This window comes from Carassius carassius, chromosome 45 (assembly GCF_963082965.1).
Source record: "Carassius carassius chromosome 45, fCarCar2.1, whole genome shotgun sequence".
Classification (NCBI taxonomy): Eukaryota; Metazoa; Chordata; class Actinopteri; order Cypriniformes; family Cyprinidae; genus Carassius; species Carassius carassius.
The window spans coordinates 25,764,132-25,787,773 of NC_081799.1; the positions used below are offsets into that span (position 1 = coordinate 25,764,132).

The 23,642-nt window shown below is 31.0% G+C and overlaps 1 protein-coding gene across 1 annotated transcript in view; it reads left to right on the forward strand.

Moving 5' to 3' along the window:
• Window positions 1-9,984: 9,984 nt before the first annotated feature.
• Window positions 9,985-23,642, forward strand: part of opn4xa (opsin 4xa) — a 42,060-nt gene continuing 28,402 nt past the window's right edge. Inside the window, exons 1-4 of the mRNA XM_059539948.1 lie at window positions 9,985-10,043; window positions 14,641-14,788; window positions 19,820-19,953; window positions 20,732-20,935. Of these exons, the coding sequence (XP_059395931.1) occupies window positions 14,643-14,788; window positions 19,820-19,953; window positions 20,732-20,935 (484 nt within the window). The 5' untranslated portion in view covers window positions 9,985-10,043; window positions 14,641-14,642. The remainder of the gene's footprint in view (window positions 10,044-14,640; window positions 14,789-19,819; window positions 19,954-20,731; window positions 20,936-23,642) is intronic.

The following is a 23,642-nucleotide window of genomic DNA, read 5'->3' on the forward strand; positions in this document are numbered from 1 at the left end:
GGAGCGGGTTCGCGACTCATTTGAGTCAGTTTGGGGATCGCGAATCATTTTAATCAGTTTGGGAGGTCGGAGCGGGTTCGCGAATCATGTGAATCAGTTCAGGTGTTCGGAGCGGGTTCGCGACTCATTTGAGTCAGTTTGGGGATCGTGAATCATTTGAGTCAGTTCGGGAGTTGGTAGCGGGTTCGCGAATCATTTGAGTCATTTTGGGAGTTCGGAGCGTGTTCGCGAATCATTTGAGTCAGTTTGGAAGTTTGGAGCAGGTTTTTGAATCATTTGAGTCAGTTTGGGGTTCGCGAATCATTTGAGTCAGTTTGGGGATCGCAAATCATTTGAGTCAGTTCGGGAGTTCGGAGCGGGTTCGCGAATCATGTGAATCAGTTCAGGTGTTCGAAGCGGGTTCGCGAATCATTTGAGTCAGTTCGGGAGTTCGGAGCGGGTTCGCGAATCATGTGAATCAGTTCAGGTGTTCGAAGCGGGTTCGCGAATCATTTGAGTCAGTTCGGGAGTTCGGAGCTGGTTCGCGAATCATTTGGGTCAGTTTGGGGTTCGCGAATCATAGCTGTATATGGATAGGCATTTTTAACTAATTTAGTAGCTAGTTCTAATTACGTTTTCCACGCGTGTTTATGTGTGATATGTGAAATCGTATTTTTTGTTTTAATGATGTGCCTTTTAACAGTATCAAGTATATTCAAAAACTAAACAAATCGTGCCTAAAAAGTGCAGGCATCTAGGCTAATGCAAATTTACATGATGAAGTCATACTAGTGCACGTGGCGCGTGCGCATTTTGAGTGTGTTCTTTCACTGCATTATACGGTGTATTCAAATGCATTTATGAATGCATGTGAATGATCACAAAATTCAAGATATGGGGCTTAGAAAATGTATATTTTTATAGCATTTTATGTAGTTAATCAATATCATACGAAGAGTGCCATTTCAGTTTTTCTCTAAAAATCAGAATGATTAAAATGTGATATTAAGTTACTACAAACAATTATTTAATTACAAATACAAAATGTTGCAGAATAATGTAATATATGAATGAATAACAGCCTAAAGAACCTTTGTGCCAAAAGGGTTCTTACTTGTCATTATAGAACCTTTTTATCATAAAAGGTTCTTTGGAGTTGAGTAAAGAACCCTAGGTTCTATATTGAACCCCAATGAACCTTTTTTTTAAAGTGTGTTGTCCAGTGTTGGGCAGTAACGCGTTACTGTAACGCAGTTACTTTTGACAGTAACTAATACTGTAACGCATTACTTTTTAAATAAATGAACTCTGTTATCGTTACCATGTGGTGCATTGTCCGTAAACATGAAGACGCACTGTGGGCGTGTCTCCGTTTATTCAAGTATGTGCGGCAGTCATGGCGAGTCAAGGCAAGAGCAACACGAGTTTCTCAAAGTGGAAATATGCTCATTATTTCACTTTAGTTGAGCATAAAGACAAAAACCTTTCAGTCAAATGTAAGCTGTGTCTTTCTGGTTCGAATGTCCTATCCTAATCCACGAATTTCCAATCCGTGCTCTCAGATTTTGTAAACCGTACCCTCGGTTCAGGTGTTTTGTTATTTATTTCAGAAATCCTTGTGATATACAATATTCGGTTTGTGCTGGTCTGATTTAATCAAAATAGTTTAAAAATTACTTTCTGTTTTACTTTGTGTTTGTATAGACCATAACGCATAAAAGCGCATTAATGGGAACATTAAAGAAAGTTCTTCAAAAAAGTAACTAAAAAGTTACTTTTAACAGTAATGCATTACTTTTTGGTGTAAGTAATTAACAAAGTAATTGAGTTACTTTCTGAATTAAGTGACGAGTAACTGTAACTACTTACTATTTCTTAGTAACTAACACAACACTGCAAGATACCAATTTTGTTCAATGAGTGCATTCTTGACTTATCCGACCTATGTTCTATTATTGTTTTTATTATTGTTTACTGTCAGTACAATCTGTTGCTTTATTTTTCCTTTCTTGTTAAAGTCGGGCGGAATTTTCCTCTTATCACGTCCTTCCATTTAAGGACTGACTGCACTAGAAGAAGATTTTCTTCCTTGGACAAGTTTGGTTTTCTTTTTGCATCCATTTTTTTACAATTTGGAACTTTTGTCTTTCCTTCATATACAGCTGTGAGTGCACTTTTGAATTCTGTGCTTCCTCAGCTTAATGAGTTAAATAGCATCCCATCTGTCCATTTAATTAATGCGTTGAAACTCAATTAAAATTGTGTGAAATAGATGCATGTACTTATTTGTAATTTTTTTGCACAAAGCAAAAACTAATTATTCTAAATAAATTGACATATTGAAATAATTTTTATGTCTTCATTAAATAATGTGACGTCACCATTGGCTGATTCAGAGGTCCAGGGCGGCCTTTTTGAGTTCACATCATTGTAGTCCTTAGTTCACATTTAGCAGACACTTTTTTACATTGCATTTAAGCTAACATTTTTCTCCTAACACGTGTTCCCTGGGATTTGAACCCACAACCTTGCACTTGCTAACACAATGCTCTACCACTTGAGCTACAGGAACACTTTTACTTTACTGAAAGTTGCTTTTAGCTGCTTTATAAAAGTCTCCTACTCTTAGAAAAGTCCTCCTCTTTACTAAGTATGTTTTGACACTTAAGTCAAATCTTAAGATTATTCTTAAGAGCATTTCTTAGAAGTTTTATACATACGGCCCCTGATCTAATCTAATCACTGTTATTCTTAGATTATTTTATATTTAACTAAAACTAAAATCGTAATTTGAAATAAATGTGATATAAAATGAAATGTAATTTTTTTTTAACCTGATGTACTAAATTAACTAATACTGAAATAAAAAAGCAACCAAATGTATACAGACATATTTAAAAACCAAGCCAAAATAAATAAATTTAATAAATTAAAAATGACAAAACAACCAAATAACTAAGACTTTGATATGAAAGCAGAAAATATATAAAAAGTCAAATTTAAAATGTTAGTGTCTCAATGATACAAAACTTACTCATTTTAAAATCTTTTTTTCATTTTAATTTCCATTTTAGCACATAAATGAAAATGAGAAATATATGTTTTATATGCATATATATATATATATATATTTTTTTTAATTCAGTTAAAGTTTGTTTTATTTTATTGGTTTTATTTTTTCACTTTTTTATGGTTTTAGTTTATTATAATAACTAAGTTCGGATTGTGAATAACTAATGCTGGTTCTTGTAAAAGGCTAATAAGATAATATTTGAACATTCTCGGTTGTTATGCTTGCGTTCACGTGATTATGAATCTGGCACACACTTCTTTGCAGCATTCAAGAACATCTGCGTTTATTTTGCTATTTAGTTAATCCCTAAAATAGATTCTTCTTTAGCTTCAATTTCAGGTTTCTCTCAAGCAGCGTTTTTGTTCTTTTTTCCTAATGCATATTTTGGGTAACTTTTGTAACCTTCATTCTGTTCTGCTCCAGTACTTTACAATAATTAGTTCAGGATAAATAGCTATTTGGACTGGGATTGTTACATGTATTTCTAATGAAGCTTTAGCTGCATCTGAAAAACTCTGATACAAAAAAAGATAAACACAGATGGTTCGTCACATGACTGAGTGATTTCTGTTGAACAATAGAATCCCTCAGGAAAACAGAGAACTAATGATCATTACAGCACTTTAACACACTGTGGGTCGGACCACCAGGCTTTTGCTGACTGAATTATACTTGAATAAATCATAATTAGTTGTAGACTTGATTGTCTACCTTCAGTCTGGACAGTAAACATATAAAGACACTGGGAGTCAAAAGTCTGGAATAACGAAGATGTGCCTTACTAGGGCTGCATTTACTTGATCAGAAATACAGTAAAAATGTGAAATATTATTACAATCCAAAATAAGGGATTTCTATGTGAATCTGTGTTAAAGTGTAATTTATTTCTGTGATGCTCCGCTGTATTTTCAGCATCATTCCTCCAGTCTTCAGTGTCACATGATCTTCAAAAAATCATGAAAATATGATGATTTACTGCTCAAGAAACATTTCCGATTATTATCGATGTTGAACACAGTTGTGCTGCACGATATTTTTGTGGAAGCTGTGATGCATTTTATTTCCTTTTGTTTATCACATATATCAGCATGTAATGTGTTTTTTTTAAATTATTGTATTTCTCCATGTACTGTAGAAACAGTGTGAGTTGCATTATAGTATAGCCATCATTTTTGATTTGGTTTGTCATTTCTGTGAACCCCCAGATCTGTATTTATTGTTTTACAGGTGTTTTAGTATTTAGAATTTTTTACTTCATTGCATTGTGTTTTAGTGTTAACAGAAATGTGTGTAAAATAAAAGTATAATGTCGTGTGTAATGAGCTGCCAGTTCTTTTGCGGCTGTATTTTTATGTGGCTTATGGTTGTTTAAGGCGGCATCGACTGCAGTGTTCAGAGATGATTGACACACGGCTGTGGCCCCGGGGTCGAGCACTCAGTGGGGAACATGAAGGTGAGTCATGTGCATGCTGTGACCTCTGACCTCTGCCCCCTGCACAGGTCCAGTGATTCACAGGAACCAATAGTGTATAGCCTACCAGTGTTGGGTGTAATTAGTTACTAAGTCATTAGGTACTGTAATTTAATTACATTTCCCTTGAAAAGTAAAGTAAGGGATTACTCCTATTTTTTCTGTAATCTAATTAGTTACTTCTTATGTAATTTAACTTAATACTGACTGTAGAATATTTATATACAATGCAATACAATAGTAGATTTAACATAAAAAATATTAAATAATATAACCTTTCTTTGTTTGTTTGTTTGTTTTTTATGTGTGTGTGTGGGACAACATTGAGGGAGTCTGATCTTGGCTTTTTTATTAATTATTTTATTTTATTATTATCAACAAAAAAAAAAAATTCCAGGAAAAATCTAACCTAAAACATTAATTATGAGAGATTTTAAAATCAATGTAAATGGTGCTAGAGACACACAGAAGAAAATGTGTACGAGTTTATAAAACTAAAGTATGTTTATTTACTCAATTACTAAAACTTCAACTAAAATGTATTTAAAAAATAATTGAAAATATTATTTAAAACTATCACAGTATTTCAGTTGTACTAAACTGAACACGTGGGCTTTATTATTTCAGTTCAATTCAATAATTGTGCAAATATTTCCATCTAGTGGCTATTATTGGTTTTGCAGTTTCTTTTGCAGCTGGTAAATATTGATCATCAGAAATGTTTCTTCAGCAGCATATTAGACAAATATAAATAGTGTTGAAAGCCAAAATATTTAATGTAATGGATATATATTTACTGAGTAATGTAGGGGGTGTGGGAGAGATTCAGAGCTGAATTACAGTGATTACAAATCCAGTGATATTTGACTGATAATATGGCTTCAAATAGTTAAATTGTACACATTTTCAGTTTTCAAAAACCAAATGAGGGGTCACTTTGCATGCAGCTGATTTATTGTGTTTAAAACAGGTACTTCTGAAAAGCAATTTATGTTGAAACTAAAAAATGTAGTTTGATAGTATTGTTTATATACTGTTATAGGATTTAATGCTATTATATCGTTTTTATTTATATATTTGTATGTAGTTTATGTAGCAGTTTTATGTGCTTTTGTCATTTTTGTTCTTAAAGTTTTGTAATAATTCTATTGAGCTTTATTAACACACTGAACTAAACCTGCAATTCTTAAGTAAAGAATACTCCAATAATCTTTATTTACAATTTAAAAATAATAATAATAATAATTAAATATATATATATATATATATATATATATATATATATATATATATATATATATATATATATATATATATATATAAATACAGTGGAGTTAACATAGTTAAAATTGTTATTATTTCACAATTTTTTTTAATTATACAAAATTTAAAATTTATATCTAATATTTATATTTTACTTGATTTCAGCTTTTTTAAATTAACAAAATGTATTGTGAATAGTTTTAGTTAGCAGTGAAATCTTTCATCTAATATCTTTTCTTTCTTCTTTATTTAGTTTTTAATTTAACTAGATAGTTTTTAATTTAATATTTATATTCATATTTTATTTCTGCATTACGTCAATCAACAAAAATATTTTTAATAGATTCCGTTTCAGTTAACAATTAACAGCTTCTTCATCTAATGTTTATATTTAGTTTATTTTAGCCTCATTTCAATTAACAAAGATTTAGCTAATGGAAATGGTTTTTAATTGTTTTATTTGTTTTATTGTAGCTTTAATTTAATTGACAAAATGTCTTTTTTCATCCAGTACTTAGTTTATTTTATCTCAGCTTTAATTTAATGAATAAAAATGAATTTGAATAGACTTCATTAAGAGCCAGGAAGTGTGTGATTGTGAGAAACAGAATCTTGTGTTGTTAAATAAAACAGAAGCATGCTGAAAATCTCTTATTATGCTTTCGTTTTGTATTTCTTTAAAGTTATTTAAAGCTGTGTTTATTACTGACCGCATCGATTGATCTTCTGTGTTCACTTTGCTCACTGAAGCTGTGTCTCTCTGCTTCTCTGTGTGGAAAAGACTACATGCAAATAACATCTAGATTGTAGATGTACAGTATTCTCAAAGGTTTCATTGGAGCTTTTACTTTTTTTGGAGTCTGGTTTTACATCAGAAGGCCAAGGACCATTTTTATGCAGAAATTGATTTAAGCCTACTGTAAATGTCAAGCTTAAAAGACGAAATTGGGAATATTTTTAGCTAAAACAAATTTTTCTCCAAAAATGCTCAAATAAAATCATTATACTCTAGCATTCAAAGGTTAGGGGTCGGTAAGATTCTTGGTTTTTGAAGGGAAAAAAGTATCTTCTGCTCACCAAGGCTGCATTTATTTGATCAGTAAAAATTGTGAAATACTATCACGATCCAAAATTGCTGTTCTCCAAGATTTGTATTGCTTCTATTGTCCTCATTGGAAAAAAGCGTCTGCTATATGACTAAATGCAAATGTACCAGAGCTTGGTAAATTACTTACAAACTGTAATCGGTCACTGATTTCAAATTCCATCACAATAACGATTGCACTTTTAAGTAATATAATCAGACGACTTTTTGTTTTGTTTAGATTGGATTCGACTTTTAGAAAACTTCATATAAATAAGTAATAATGTGAATTTGTACATTTTTATGTTTTTGAAAGTCAAAAGCCACTGCATGTCCGATAGTTTAATGTCTCGCAACTAATATAAGAGGCTAAAATTAACTATTATATTCAGTGGGATTTATATGTGCATTACAAATAATGTTTTGTCGAGGGAAAAAGATTGATATGTTGCTGCAGAGATGTATATGTGGTAAATACTGGTTCAGCATTGAAATTTTCTCAGTGTGAACGCTGTTAATCTGTTAAAAATGCATCGTTTTGTTGAGACACTTGTTAGTGACCAGCATTGTTTATGCTTGATTCCTGCTGAAAACACAGTGGTGTGAAGTTGTTGATGTTGTTGGGTGTTATTCTGTAGAAATGCAACAGATGATCTTGTTAAAGCACTATAGCATTTCATCATTTGCTTTCAGACACATGTCAGTCTCGTCTGCTGCTAGTGTGTGGACTGAACTGAGCTGTGGGCTGAAATGATGCTGTCCGAAGGGTGAATGAGCAGCAGGTATCGTTTGGCTCTGATCCGATCAGTGTCGGTGAGCTTTTATCTGCTCAGGCGTTTGTCTCTGAGGAGTCTCTTCACACATGGATGCTTATTTTAAAAGCTGGAAGCTCCTGACATGCAGGTGCTGCTGTCCAGTTCTCTTATTCTGACCCGGGGAGAGTTCATCAGGACTCCCTCATGAGTCTTGTACAGTATGTGCTAAAAGACTCCCAGCTCTTCTTACTTACTGAGACTATCTGGCCATTTAGTGGAAGTTTTACGTGCAAAATTAAAGTTTCTCCGCATCTAGAAAGATTTGCTTCCAGGGTATAACATTTTATTTTATTTTACTTTATTTTATTTTATTTTATTTTATTTTATTTTATTTTATTTTATTTTATTTTATTTTATTTTATTTTATTTTATTTTATTTTATTTTATTTTATTTTATTTTATTTTATTTTATTTTATTTTAACTTAACTTAACTTAACTTAACTTAACTTAACTTAACTTATTTTAACTTAACTTATTTTAACTTAACTTTTTAATTTAATTTAATTTAATTTAATTTAATTTAATTTAATTTAATTTATCTGTTTTGTTTTACAATTTATCTAAAACCTAAAAAAATTATCTTTATAAATTTATTTGCTTCCAGGGGATAACATTTTATTTTATTTTATTTTATTTTATTTTATTTTATTTTATTTTATTTTATTTTATTTTATTTTATTTTATTTTAATTTAATTTAATTTAATTTAATTTAATTTAATTTAATTTAATTTAATTTAATTTAATTTAATTTAATTTAATTTAATTTATCTGTTTTGTTTTACAATTTATCTAAAACCTAAAAAAATTATCTTTATAAATTTATTTGCTTCCAGGGGATAACATTTTATTTTATTTTATTTTATTTTATTTTATTTTATTTTATTTTATTTTATTTTATTTTATTTTAATTTAATTTAATTTAATTTAATTTAATTTAATTTAATTTAATTTAATTTAATTTAATTTAATTTAATTTAATTTAATTTAATTTAATTTAATTTAATTTAATTTCTTTAATTTAATTAATCTCTTTTGTTTTACAATTTATCTAAAACCTAAAAAAAAAATTTATCTTATCATTTCCTTGACTTAAAATAAAGCTACTTCAGCTACTCAGCTACTTGCCAAAGCAACATTTCTTATTTCTCAGTTGGAGTTCTGGTAATTGTCACTTTTCATCTCGCAATTCGGACTTTTTTTGTTTTGTTTGTGATTTTGCAAATAATTTTTTTCCCCCTCAAAATTGTGGGATAGAAACTCAGAAGTCTACATGTTTACTTGCAATTTTGAGTTTATATTATAATTCTGTGTCTATGTCAAAATTTTAGATTTAGATTTAGATTTCAATTCTGATTATATTGTTTATAAAAAGTTTATAAATAAGTTTATCTCACATTTCTGAGTTTCTCTCTCATTATTCAGTGTTTTTGTTTATGTATATCTCTCAGTTGAATTTATATTTCAAAATTCTGAGTTTATATCTCATAATTCAGAATATTTATCTCACAATTTATATCTTGCCATACTTTTTTCATCAGAATTGAGTTTATAACATATGTTATTTGGAAAAAGTCTTTTAAGACACATAATAAAAAAAGGTATTTGCAACTTTGTATCCCACAGTTCTGACTTTTGTTCTCACAATTCTGAGAAATTGCAAACTGCAAGAAAGAAAGAAAAAAAACAGAATTGAGAGAATCTCAAAATGTGAGAGAAAAAAGAATTATGAGATAAAGTCAAAATTACATTGGTGGATTGGTTGGAAATAATCTATAAGTACTGAAGTAACTAAAACCAATAAATAATATAAGCAACTAAACTATATCTAATCTAAACTTTAACTGAAATGAAAGTGAAAAGAAAAAATATAAAACTAAAAACTAGTTTTAAATAACACTCTTCCAAATAATGTTGTTTTGCATGTGATACAGTGGAGAATTTTCTCTGTATAACCCCAGTGTTTGTCAGACTGCATGAGTTCTTGCATAATACAGAACATTTGGTGTAGTTATAGTATTTAAGAGGTTTATGGTTGGATTTACATGTGTTCTCCGTACACCAATCCTCCATTAAACATGCATGGCATTGACATTCCAGTCTCTTCTGTCCGGATGAACAAATTGTGGGCAATTGAAAATGACAATAAAATCAATTGAGCGTGTGGATCAGTGTCCAAGTGCCGTGAGGTCGCTCTGTGTGTCAGTCAGTGTGCTCATGACGACTGTAAGTGAAGCTCCGCCCCTCTGCTGGATTAGACCACAGCCAGAGCTGGAGCTGTTCATGTTCAACAGCATTGACTCACATGTGGACAGATCTCACTGAAACACTGCAGGCGCAGACAGAGACAACACCGCAGGTAACGCCACACTCTCATCTGATCAATTACCAACAATCAGCTACACTTTCTGTTTATTTTATTTAGTAAAATATTATTTTTACCCCATAATTGCACTTGACATAAATATATAAATAAAAATTTAAATAGCCAAATAAAATGTTAATTATTTGTTGAATTAGGAGTAAGTTCTGTAAACATTTGTTTTTAAATTTTCAAGTTTATTTGTAAAAATCTTTTCATTCATGTATTCATTTATTTATTTTAATGTTTTTTTTTTATTTTTTTATAAAAAATATTTTTTGTGTGTTTTATTTTATAAAACAATATTTTGGCACCCAAATAGCACTTTATATTTGACATAAATATATAAATAAAAATTAAAATAGGCAAATAAAATGTTAATTATTTGTTGAACTAGGAGTAAGTTCTGTAAACATTTTTTTAAAATTTACAACTTTATTTGTAAAAATCTTTTCATTCATGTATTCATTTATTTATTTTAATGTTTTTTTTATATAAAATGTTATTTTAACCCTAAAACATGTATTTTTTACATTTATTTTAATGTTTTGTTTTATTATTTATTATATAAACATATATACATTTTTACATTTAAATTTTATTTTGTAAAACATTATTTTGGCACCGAAAATCTAATTTTTTTTTTTTTTTTTTTTTTTTTTACTGAATCTGTCAGAAATTAAATCATTATGAGTTATTATGATTATTTTCTGTTTTTGTACATTAAATTGTTTTTTTTTTTAATTAGGAGGAACAGTTTGGATGTCTAAAAACATTTACAAAATTTTTTGGTCTAAAAATGGTCACTTTGTCTACTATTTCAGACACAAACTACAAAAATAGCCATATAATGATTTGACTCCTCTGTTGTATTTGGTATAAGTTATAAACCATTTCAAAAATATGTATTTGTTAAAACAATTTTGGACTCAAATTTTTACTTTATATTAGAAAAAAATTGCCATATATTGATTTTAGCTGTCATTCTGAAGCATTTTAATATAGTCTGTCAGAAATGAAATCATAGTGAGCTTGTTGTGATTATTTTCTGTCTGTGTTTGCATGTTTTACAACATTTATTCTGTTGAATTATGAAAAATATGCATTTTTTTATTTCTCATGTTATTTGTTAGACATTGTTTCCACTCAAAATGACTCTTTACACTAAACATAAAGTACAAAAATCAGCCTGTGCAGATTTCAGTCATCAATTGGGGTGATTGTAATTGGATCTGTCATCATCGTCTGTGTTTGTGTTGGTTTTGGTGACGTCTGTCTGTCGTTTCAGTCTGCGTGAGGCCTTTGGCTTTGCTATTTTAAAGTCATTTGATGGAAAACAAAAAAGATGATAATTTCCCACATTTGAACATCGTCGGACCTTTCATTCCATTTGGAAACTTGCTTTTTGAGAGTTTCTGTCCTGAAAGCTAAATGTAGTCTTAGGTCACAGGGAGAACAAAGAAGCATTAAATGATTGATAAACTTTGAACATTGATGAACCAATGATTAGTAATCTTTGTTACTGGGATATATCCAGAGAAATAGCTTAAAATTGGGAGTTTTTTTTTTTTTTTACATTTGTTTATGCTTAAGTTTTTGGGTTGGCCTCTTAACATCTAATTATATACACACACACACACACACACGTTTCAGGAGCTTTTCTCTAAACTTTTTGCTCCGTGGTTGTGGTTTGATGCATGATGTATTTTTGAGTATTATGTAATTTTGATGATGCAATGAAATTAGTCATCTTAGACAGAAGCTGTTTTTTACATTCAGATTGAACAGCTTTAACTTGCATGACCCTGTTGATGGTCTTGATCATATTAACATTAAATAAATAAATAAATAAATAAAGAGAGGGAAATCCTCTTATGGCACCTACATAGAGCATTTAATCACTCTCTCTCGGGTTTAATTACTTCCTTTAATCGTGAGGCTCATGTCTGTGTCTAATTTAAATGATTACAATTATAAATCTCTCCTGCACAACATATGTTGTTTTATGGATACTGAAAGAGTGTGTCATATCTTAATATGTCTGTTTTCATAAATGCTTCAGTGTAACATCAGTCAGATTTGAAGAGGTTTCCTCCGCACTTTTAGACAGGAGCAGTTACTGGGAGCAAATGAATAATCAGAGCCGCAGGGCGCTTTATCAGCCGCCTGAAGGGCTTCAGTTCACATACAGTACTGAAGTATAGAAATATTCAATATCTGTAAACACAGCAGGACTCAGGTGTTATGTTTGTCATGCTGTACTGGGAAGAAAAACTGCCAGTGCAGGATCCCAGTACATTTATATAAATATATATATATATATATATATACATTTCAAAATTTTGTGTCATAAAATTATATGAAGCATACAGCTCAACTAACGCGATTTTTATAAAGGTGTTTAAACAACAATACACTTCCATTTGCATGTATTTGAATATCAGGTATTTCATTCCATAGCTAACACATTTGTGAATATTCTGAACAAAAAAGGAAAAATGACATAAAAGCAAATCATCATTCATTCGGGAAACGCAGTCTAGGTATGTTGCGTTTCATGCGTAATGGAGTGCTCTTCAGAACCATGGAGAGCGATCGTGGATGGGTCTGTCCTATGAACCAAATCTTTTAACAATGCAACAAAATATTTAAAGAGCATCAAGCTATTAAAATCTTTATTATGTATACGCACAGATAATATAACAGTAGGCTATATTAGTCAATATTTTTTATTAGGTTAAGCAGTGATTGGATAATGTTTATTTTTTTAATTTAACATTTTTAATTTAAGGCCCACCCACAGTTGGTCTGGCCCATCCAAAACTGGAATCCTGGTGCCGTGCCTGGGCCACACTGAGCTGTGCGTAACGCCCACAGACGTGAAGTGAACGAGAAATGGTTCACTCTGTGGCGATGCATGTGCAAAACAGATTTAACTAATCATAAAGTCAATCAGGATACATAACACAGCCTACTATAGGCCTACACTAACACCCGCCCCCCAAGAATCCCCCCCCCCTCACAATATAGTTCCCACGTCCCTGAGTAACGTGACGCCAACGTTTTTGGCTCATTGAAGACAACCGTCGCTGTTGCATTCTGGATCAATTGCAGAGGCTTGACAGTACATGCAGGAAGGCCCTCCAAGAGAGCATTACAATAGTCCAGTCTGGAGAGAACAAGAGATTGAACAAGACGTTGGGTGGCTTGCTCTGACAGGAAGGGTCTAATCTTTCTAATGTTGTATAAGGCAAACCTGCAGGACCGGGTCGTTGTAGCAATGTGGTCTGTGAAGCTTAACTGATGATCCATCATAACTCCTAGGTTTCTGGCTGTCCTCGAAGGAGTAATGGTTGATGAGCCCAGCTGTATAGAGAAGTTGTGATGAAGCAATGGGTTAGCTGGAATCACCAGGAGTTCTGTCTATGTAAGGTTAAGCTGAAGGTGATGGTCATTCATCCGGCTAGAGATGTCACTCAGACAGGCTGAAATGCGAGCAGCTACCGTCGGGTCATCTGGTTGGAATGAGAGGTAGAGTTGGGTGTCATCAGCATAGCAGTGATAAGAAAAGCCATGCTTCTGAATGACAGATCCTAATGATGTCATGTAGATGGAGAAGAGAAGTGGTCCAAGTACTGAGCCTTGAGGAACCCCAGTAGCAAGTTGTTGCGACTTAGAAACTTCACCCCTCCAAGACACACTGAAGGATCTGTCAGAGAGGTAGGACTTAACCCACAGGAGTGCGGATCCAGAGATGCCCATCTTTCTGAGGGTGGACAGGAGAATCTGGTGATTAACTGTGTCAAAAGCAGCAGACAGGTCCAGTAAGATGAGTACTGAGGATCTGGAAGCTGCATTTAGAAGATTGAAACTAAATACATCTTTATTCATTTTGTTCAATTTATTAATTTATTGTTTGCTATTTGGAATAATAATAAAAATAATAAACAAGTTTTACATAAGTAAAATAAATTTTTACTGTAATGTAGTGAAATAAATAAAGAAGTTAAAATTAAGTTATCCCTTAATTAAAAGGGAGTTAAAATTAAATGTAAAATCCTCTGTCTAGGATCATACAATCTAAATAAAATTGGAGACAGAATATAGCATTCGCATTCAACCTATTTTTAGATATTTTTGAGAGTCCAGAAACAACTGACCCCATGTTTTCAAGATCTTACTGTCCCGAGACACTAAATATTGTTTCATAACTTGTAATATTAGTCATGAATTGTAACTAAAGCTCATCCAGACAGACATGCAGTACTAATTCACCCTCTCAGGTATGAAGACCATGAAACATATTCATGTGAAGTTATTTAAAAAATAAGTCTATGTGCAGCACGTGTTATTGCTTTGCCTGTATTTCTGGAGCTGGAGGCGGTGCAGGAGGAGCGAGAGCTCAAACAGAGCATGTTCTTATTTGCCATAAGCCTCTTGAATCACATGCTGTGAACAAACCCCAAACACTGGTGTAACCACACTAAAGCAAGTTGGAAAACTATTAAGAGGAGATTCTCCTGGAGAAACTCTTTGTCTAAACTTTGAGAGGTCAGTGAAGTCAGATGGAGCTTTAATGAGCGTCTTCTGGCAGGTATGGAGGAGACGGTGGACATGAACCGAGGCTTCTTCAGGAAAGTGGACGTTCCCGATCATGCACACTACATAGTGGCATTCTTCGTGGCTGTTATCGGGGCTGTGGGAGTGATCGGAAACCTGCTGGTCATGTATGCCTTCTTCAGGTAGGATTTCACGTCTCATCAACTTAATCTAAGTGTTTATTGTTGTGAAGCTGAGGCTCTTTGACAGTCAAGTGTCTAAGTGAGCATTACACATGATTTCCTGGAGAAAAGTGTTTTATGTTAAGGGTTGTATTTATTAAATTAAAAAATACAGTAAATACAGTAAAAATTGTGTGAATCTGTGTTAAAGTGTAATTTATTTCTGTGATGCTCCGCTGTATTTTCAGCATCATTCCTCCAGTCTTCAGTGTCACATGATCTTCAGAAATCAGAATAATATGATGATTTACTGCTCAAGAAACATTTCTGATTATTATCAATGTTGGACACAGTTGTGCTGCACAATTTTTTTTTCATTAATCATGATTCTTTGATGAATAGAAAGTTCAAAAGAACAGCATATATTTGAAATATCTGTGATTATTTTAATGCATCCTTGCTGAATAAAAGTATTAATTAAAAAAAAAAAATCTTGTTGATCCCAAACTTTCAAATGGTAGTATATTACGTTTTACACACACACACACACACACACACACACACACACACACAATTTAAAAAACAATTAAAAATGAAGAAATTTTTTCAATGTACAATGTTCCAAAATACTGTTCCAAATAAATACTGCTCTTTTGAACTTTCTATTCATCAAAGAAGTAAAATGTATCACAGTTTCCACAAAAGTATTATGTAACATTGATGATAATCAGAAATGTTTCTTGAGCAGCAAATCAGAATATTATTATGATTTCTGAAGATCATGTGACACTGAAGACTGGAGGAATGATTGGTTTGATCACAGAAATAAATTACATTTTAACAGATATTCTCATAGAAAACATCTATTTTAAATTGTAATAATATTTAGCTATTTTTACTGTATTTTCTATCAAATAAATGCAGCCTTGGTGAGCAGAAGAGACTTCTTTCAAAAACAGTAAATTATCTTAATTAATACAAACTTCCCAGTGTAAAAATAATGTGGGTGCTGATAAATTCATATTGAGATCTCTGATCTTAACACATCTGAGCACAGTTTGAGCCACTTTTGAGATCTTTTGTAATTCCTTTTTCACAAAATCTCATTAAAAACTGATTTCAGGACACATATTCCAGCATACAGATTACACTGAGGTTTGCGCCAACTGATGGTGTGAAATGTTTGGTCTTAATAACTCCTCAATCCTGCGTCACTGCAGTATGACTCACTGCTAATTTTGTCTTTCATTTTAATTACTCGTACTGCTGTTTGAAGTCTAGCAGTCTTGACATGGTTTTATACTGACGGATTTATTTTAGTTTTTGCTGAAAAGGGACGGTTTGCTGTCAGTAATAGATGGTGACAGCAGACACGCTGCAGGAGCATTTTCAGACATGACAAAGTTTAAACGTTTAGATTAAACGTAAAAATTGTGAATGGATGTAGAATGATGTCATTTCTGTAAATAAAAGTATGAGATTAATTAAGATTAAACAGGAGTAGTTAACTGCAGTGTGAAGTTTGTTGATAACTAATTGTCTTTCGTCAACTACATTTTTTCACAAACAAATACTCAGTGATTTTGTCAGTATTGATTATATGCAACAGAGAAATAAAGTTAACATATTTTGCGCAGTTTCAAATTTTTTTTTACTATTGCGAGTCTTTGAGCAACACACAGCAGTGTTTCGTTACTGAAATGAATTTTGTGCAAATGGCACAAGTGAGTCAATGATTCAATCACCTGCTTGGTTTCTGAATGAATCATCTGTTTGAGTGAATCAATGATTCAGTGACTCATTCGTAAGGACTTGCTTTGTTTCTGAATGAATCAGCCCTTTTAACTAATTGGTTGAGTGAATTATTCAATGACTCACTCATTAAAACACTGCTGCATATTAGATATTTAGAGTATCATTAAAAAATATTTTTTATAATTTCATATTTCAGTTGGCTATTTATATAAAATATATATATATATATATAAAATCTATGTGTGTTGCATGTTTAAATTCACTCATATTAATAGGTTAATCATATATTTTACAGGCGTATATAATGAATTTTGAGTTGTTATAGAAATGCTTAATTGTTTTAAAATCTTAGCTAGACTAAAACAATTTAGATGAGTAAAACATGACTAAGTGGCATTTTAGTGTAAAGACTAGGATCAAAAACCAACCAAAATGTGCTGTGAAATGAACATTCGGTTTATTGTGGATATACTCTATGCGATGCATTCAGTCTAAATCCTCCAGGGCCGCTGACACACTTTTTGCATTTGTTCAGCTCTCACTCTCAAAGAGCACCGCTCTTCTCAGTCCCACAACACTTTCTTATCGATCACAGCTCTAAAGACATAACACACACACTTACGAGTGCTAAAGATCTGTCTTTATGAATCTTGAATCTGAATCTTGAGTGATCTGTCTTTATGAATCTTGATTTTTTTTCTGGCTTTTTTTAATATTCTGGCTTAAAAGACTGTTCATTTATGCTTTTTTTTTTCATTTGTAACACTTTACTATAAGGTTTCATTAATTAACAAAATGAGTAATTATGAACTAATAATAAACAATGTTTCCATAGCTTTTATTTAATGTTTATTTCAACGTTTGATTAAAAGTTAGTTTTGTTAACATTAGTTGATGCACTGTGAACTTGCATGAACAAACAATCAATATCTAGTTGACAAATACTTAAAAAATATTGCCCATTGTTAGTTTATGTTAGATATCGCATTAACTAATGAGATACAACTGTAAAGTGCTACTGATATTTTAAAGTTGACAAACAGTAAATCACTGTATTTCTGTTAACTAGCATTAACCAATATGAATAAAACCTTTACAATACATTGATTATTGTTAGTTTGGTAATTCATCAACTAATGTCAACAAATGAGATCATATTGTAATGTTTTTTTTTCTTTCAAAGTTATGTCTTCTAGAAGCTGCTGTTAGCATTGGCCCATTAACAATATGATTGCATAACGTAATGAAATGTAGCCATGCAGTTATGTAACATGATGCACATTGACTGTAAACTAAGCAAAATGTTTTTGACCGTAATTAATCAGATGCACATGAAGGCCTTTAGGGTTTGGGAGTTTGTGGTGATCGTGTGGAAGTGGAAAATAAACCATCAGCTTCTCAGTGGTCAATGACAAGAGACAGAAACAAAGCCACGGACAACCTGTTTAATTCAACAGACCTGCTGTACAACGCAAGAATCAATGTCTGACCTCTTTTAAAAGGCTTCTCATTTATTCTAGCGCTCCTCTCCATTAACTTATTAGACTTTATTAGAATTTACTAAATGTGCTTAGATTTGCATTAACAAGACCAGCTCAACAAGCTTAAAACATTTCTGATTTACAACCTCTTTTACTCCCATGAGAAGACAACGCAGTGATTATATAGAGGCTGATGGGCAGCAGTGGCCGAACTTTAGGGTTTAGATGATGCAGATCCAACGACGAATAAAAGTCATACCATAAAAACCCTAGTAGCCATTAAGCAGCAAAGTTCCTCGAGACAGGAACTTTAAAATTGTCCTTTAATATTGTCTAATATATGCAACAAAGTCACAATCCATCTCTGTCCCACATTATTTCTGGTGTTACCTAATGACTAAACATGACTGCTGTTAATCAGATAATAGCATACTCTTACGATGCTGTATGTGAGGATTTAGGATCCTGACTGAGAATCACAACTCGTCCTTGTGAAGTGAGCTGCAGTGTCTCTCTGGAGGTCGTCTGTCAGCTGAGAGCTTTCTAGGAAAGTCCGTGTTGTTCCCGTGAAGTGTTGATGTCTCCTGAAGCTCTAATGTTTGATGGACGGGGAAAAGGGTTTCAGATGGGGGACTTTCAATCAGAGGAAATTGTGTGAACTGTGACTGTAGGATTAATGAGATGATGTGCAATCACTGTGATTGTTGTGTGATGAATCACCTCAGATGCAATGTGTTGAATCAATAAACTTAACACCTTCAAGGCTTGTAGAAGCTTCTAGCACTGTTCTAACCCTACTCTATGAAGACTTTGCTGTTATACCTGTCACACACAATCTACTGCACGTCTTCTGTCGTCTGATTTATAGTTTAAAGTTGTAGTAAAAGCTCTTTTAGTGTAATCAGCTTCAGTTGGAGCTTCTCGTGCCAGATCTTTCCTGATTTTGATCAAGTAAAGGTCAGAATAAGGTCAGTAATATCTCCAGATGAACTCTTCCTGGACTGAAGCAGCTCAGCTTTACTTGATTCTCCATCAATCATGTTTTAGAGTCTCAAATCTGATCCTCAGGATCTTTTGAGGAGCGTTTGTTTCCAGAAGCTTTACTTTCACTGTTCCTCAGCGGAGGAATGATCTTCACAAGCCTCCAGAACATCTCACATCTTCTGAGGAGCCTTGATTTCTACGTTATATGTGCGGATCATTTACATCTCATCTTACTGACACACATTACTGGAGATATAGAGCCATGAGTCATATTTAGATCAGTTTATATCAGTATCTGCTCTACTGTTAGAAAGATCTCACTGATTTACATTAAAAGCAGCATCACAAGCACCAGATAAAATGTATTTATTTATTGTCTCTGAATGAAGATGAGCTGTTTTTCCTCCATATCAGGCTATATGAGCCATAAGCCTTAAAGTTTAATTGATAAAATATGATACTCAATAAAGAAAGAAATAAAAACACGTGCCAAGTTAAAAAATAAAAAAATAATTGTCTAAAGATTCAACTCTTTCATTTCAATTTGATAATGCAACTTGCAAAATGCATTCTTTACCTATTTATATAGAGATATATTCCAGTTATCACTACCTATATACTTTGATCATATGAAAGTGAAAATAATTGTGTGAATTATCTGTGCATTAAAGGTTTAAAGGAGTGTGAGTTGACACATTATGTTTGGTTGGTCAAAGTCAATGAGTTTAGCTGACGTTTTGAGGAAATGGCCATAGATAACATGCTTTTGCTTTACATCTACTCTTAGCTTCTATAACTGTGACTGTGACTGAAGCTGCTTTTTGTGTTTCAGTAACAAGAAACTACGGACGCCTCCGAACTACTTCATCATGAATCTGGCAGTGAGCGACTTCCTCATGGCCATCACTCAGTCGCCCATCTTCTTCGTCAACTGCATGTTCAAGGAATGGGTGTTTGGTGAAATGGGTACCTAATTTCCCATCCTCCACATCAAGACATTTACTCAGTTACTTAAACCCAATAGAATCATAATAAAAACCATTGACAAAACTGTTAATGTTAAGCTTCCATCTATTCCGAGCTCTATGTTATTGGAGGATGTGTCAGTTCTTCAGCTTGATCAAAGGAAACATTTACGTTTAGTTAAGTTGGCTCTGATAGCAGCAAAGAGATCTATAGCTTTAAAATGGAAATCGGAGGAACCAAGTCATATTGTAAGGGTTAGAGATCTTTCCGGTAACACTTTATACAATACGGTAACACTAATATGTGTTAATCCATGTTTAACTAATGCGTAAGAATTAATGTGTAACTCATAAAGAACTAAACCATTTATTAATGATTACTTAGAACTTTCCTGTTGAAAAAAAAAAACGTTTTAATCTGAAGAAAAAAAAAGTCTTCAATGTTACATGAATAATTTGGATGTTACATTGACTAAAAATGCAGATGTGACAGTGTAACCTTTCTTTAACCTCTTTATTTATTATTATTGTTATTTATTTATGTATTTATTTTTATAATTATTCTTTTTATTTATTTATTCCTTTTATTTTACACGTCAGCTCAATGTTTAAGTGTTTAATTTAAGTGTTCTGTCTAGTGAGGGTGGGATAGGTTAGAAAATAATGTTTACTTGTATATTGAACTGACTCTGTAAATTGTTGATGTGAGATTAATACATATATTGATTTAAAAAATGACGCTTACTCTGTTTCCACATCAAACATCTGCTTCTACGCAGGTTGTAAGATGTATGCCTTCTGTGGGGCTCTGTTTGGAATCACATCCATGATCAACCTCCTGGCCATTTCCATCGACCGCTACATCGTGATCACCAAACCCCTGCAGGCCATCCGCTGGACATCTGGACGCCGGACACTCATTATCATCCTCCTGGTCTGGATCTACTCTCTCTGCTGGAGTCTGGCACCCCTTGTGGGATGGAGTGAGTTTAGTGTTCATTTTGTCATCTATTTTTGTCAGATGATTCTTAGTCCCTTGTAAAATGTCCTTGCTAGTTTTTATAATATTTAGTCAACCTTATCCTATTTTTTTTTTTTGTCATTTATTCTAGTTTTTGTCAAAGAAAATCTAAAGTATTTTAGTCCAGTTTTAGTATAATAAAATCTGAAGTATTTTTGTCTATTTTTAGTCCAATAAAATCTAAATATTTAGTCTAGTTTTAGTCTGATAAAATCTGAAATATTTAGTCTAGTTTTAGTCTAATAAAATCTGAAATATTTAGTCTAGTTTTAGTCTAATAAAATCTGAACTAATTTAGTCTAGTTTTAGTATAATAAAATATGAAATATTTAGTCTAGTTTTAGTTTAATAAAATATGAAATATTTAGTCTACTTTTAGTCTAATAAAATATAAAATGTTTAGTCTAGTTTTAATCTAATAAAATCTGAAATATTTAGTCTAGTTTTAGTCTAATAAAATCTGAAATTTTTTAGTTTAGTCTTAGTCTAATAAAATATGAAATATTTAGTCTAGTTTTAGTATAATAAAATATGAAATATTTAGTCTAGTTTTAGTTTAATAAAATATGAAATATTTAGTCTACTTTTAGTCTAATAAAATATAAAATGTTTAGTCTAGTTTTAATCTAATAAAATCTGAAATGTTTAGTCTAGTTTTAGTCTAATAAAATCTGAAATTTTTTAGTTTAGTCTTAGTCTAATAAAATATGAAATATTTAGTCTAGTTTTAGTCTAATAAAATCTTAAATATTTAGTCTAGTATTAGTCTAAAAACTCTGAAGTATTTTACTCTAGTTTTAGTCGAATAAAATCTGAAATATTTAGTCTAGTTTTAGTATAATAAAATCTGAAATGTTTAGTCTAGTTTTAGTCCAATAAAATCTGAAGTATTTTAGTCTAGTTTGTCGAATAAAATCTGAAATATTTAGTCTAGTTTTAGTTTAATAAAATCTGAAATGTTTAGTCTAGTTTTAGTCGAATAAAATCTGAAATGTTTAGTCTAGTTTTAGTATAAAAAAAACTGAAGTATTTTAGTCTAGTTTTAGTCCAATAAAATATGAAATATTTAGTCTAGTTTTAGTCCAATAAAATATGAAATATTTAGTCTAGTTTTAGTCTAATAAAATATGAAATATTTAGTCTAGTTTTAGTCTAATAAAATCTGAAGTATTTTAGTATAGTTTTAGTATAATAAAATCTGAAGTATTTTAGTCTAGTTTTAGTCTAATAAAATCTGAAATATTTAGTCTAGTTTTAGTCTAATAAAATAATATTTAGTATAGTTTTAGTCTAATAAAATCTGAAGTATTTTAGTATAGTTTTAGTATAATAAAATCTGAAATATTTTAGTTTAGTTTTAGTCCAATAAAATCTGAAATATTTAGTCTAGTTTTAGTCTAAAATAAATCTCAAATATTTAGTCTAGTTTAAGTATAATAAAATCTGAAATATTTTAGTCTAGTTTTAGTATAATAAATTCTGAAATATTTAGTATAGTTTTAGTCTAATAAAATCTGAAGTAATTTAGTCTAGTTTTAGTCTAATAAAATATGAAATGTTTAGTCTAGTTTTAGTCTAATAAAATCTGAAATGTTTAGTCTAGTTTTAGTCTAATAAAATCTGAAGTATTTTAGTCTAGTTTTAGTCCAATAAAATCTGAAATATTTAGTCTAATTTTAGTCTAATAAAATCTGAAATATTTAGTCTAGTTTTAGTCCAATAAAATATGAAAAATTTAGTCTAGTTTTAGTCTAATAAAATCTGAAATATTTAGTCTAGTTTTAGTCCAATAAAATATGAAAAATTTAGTCTAGTTTTAGTCTGATAAAATCTGAAGTAATTTAGTCTAGTTTTAGTATAATAAAATCTGAAGTATTTTAGTCTAGTTTTAGTCCAATAAAATATGAAATATTTAGTCTAGTTTTAGTTTAATAAAATATGAAATATTTAGTCTAGTTTTACTCTAATAAAATATGAAATATTTAGTCTAGTTTTAGTCTAATAAAATCTGAAGTATTTTAGTATAGTTTTAGTATAATAAAATCTGAAGTATTTTAGTCTAGTTTTAGTCTAATAAAATCTTAACTATTTTAGTCTAGTTTTAGTATAATTAAATCTGAAATATTTAGTCTAGTTTTAGTCCAATAAAATCTGAAGTATTTTAGTCTAGTTTGTCGAATAAAATCTGAAATATTTAGTCTAGTTTTAGTATAATAAAATCTGAAGTATTTTAGTCTAGTTTTAGTCTAATAAAATCTTAACTATTTTAGTCTAGTTTTAGTATAATTAAATCTGAAATATTTAGTCTAGTTTTAGTCCAATAAAATCTGAAGTATTTTAGTCTAGTTTGTCGAATAAAATCTGAAATATTTAGTCTAGTTTTAGTCTAATAAAATCTGAAGTATTTTAGTATAGTTTTAGTATAATAAAATCTGAAGTATTTTAGTCTAGTTTTAGTCTAATAAAATCTTAACTATTTTAGTCTAGTTTTAGTATAATTAAATCTGAAATATTTAGTCTAGTTTTAGTCCAATAAAATCTGAAGTATTTTAGTCTAGTTTGTCGAATAAAATCTGAAATATTTAGTCTAGTTTTAGTCGAATAAAATCTGAAATGTTTAGTCTAGTTTTAGTATAATAAAATCTGAAGTATTTTAGTCTAGTTTTAGT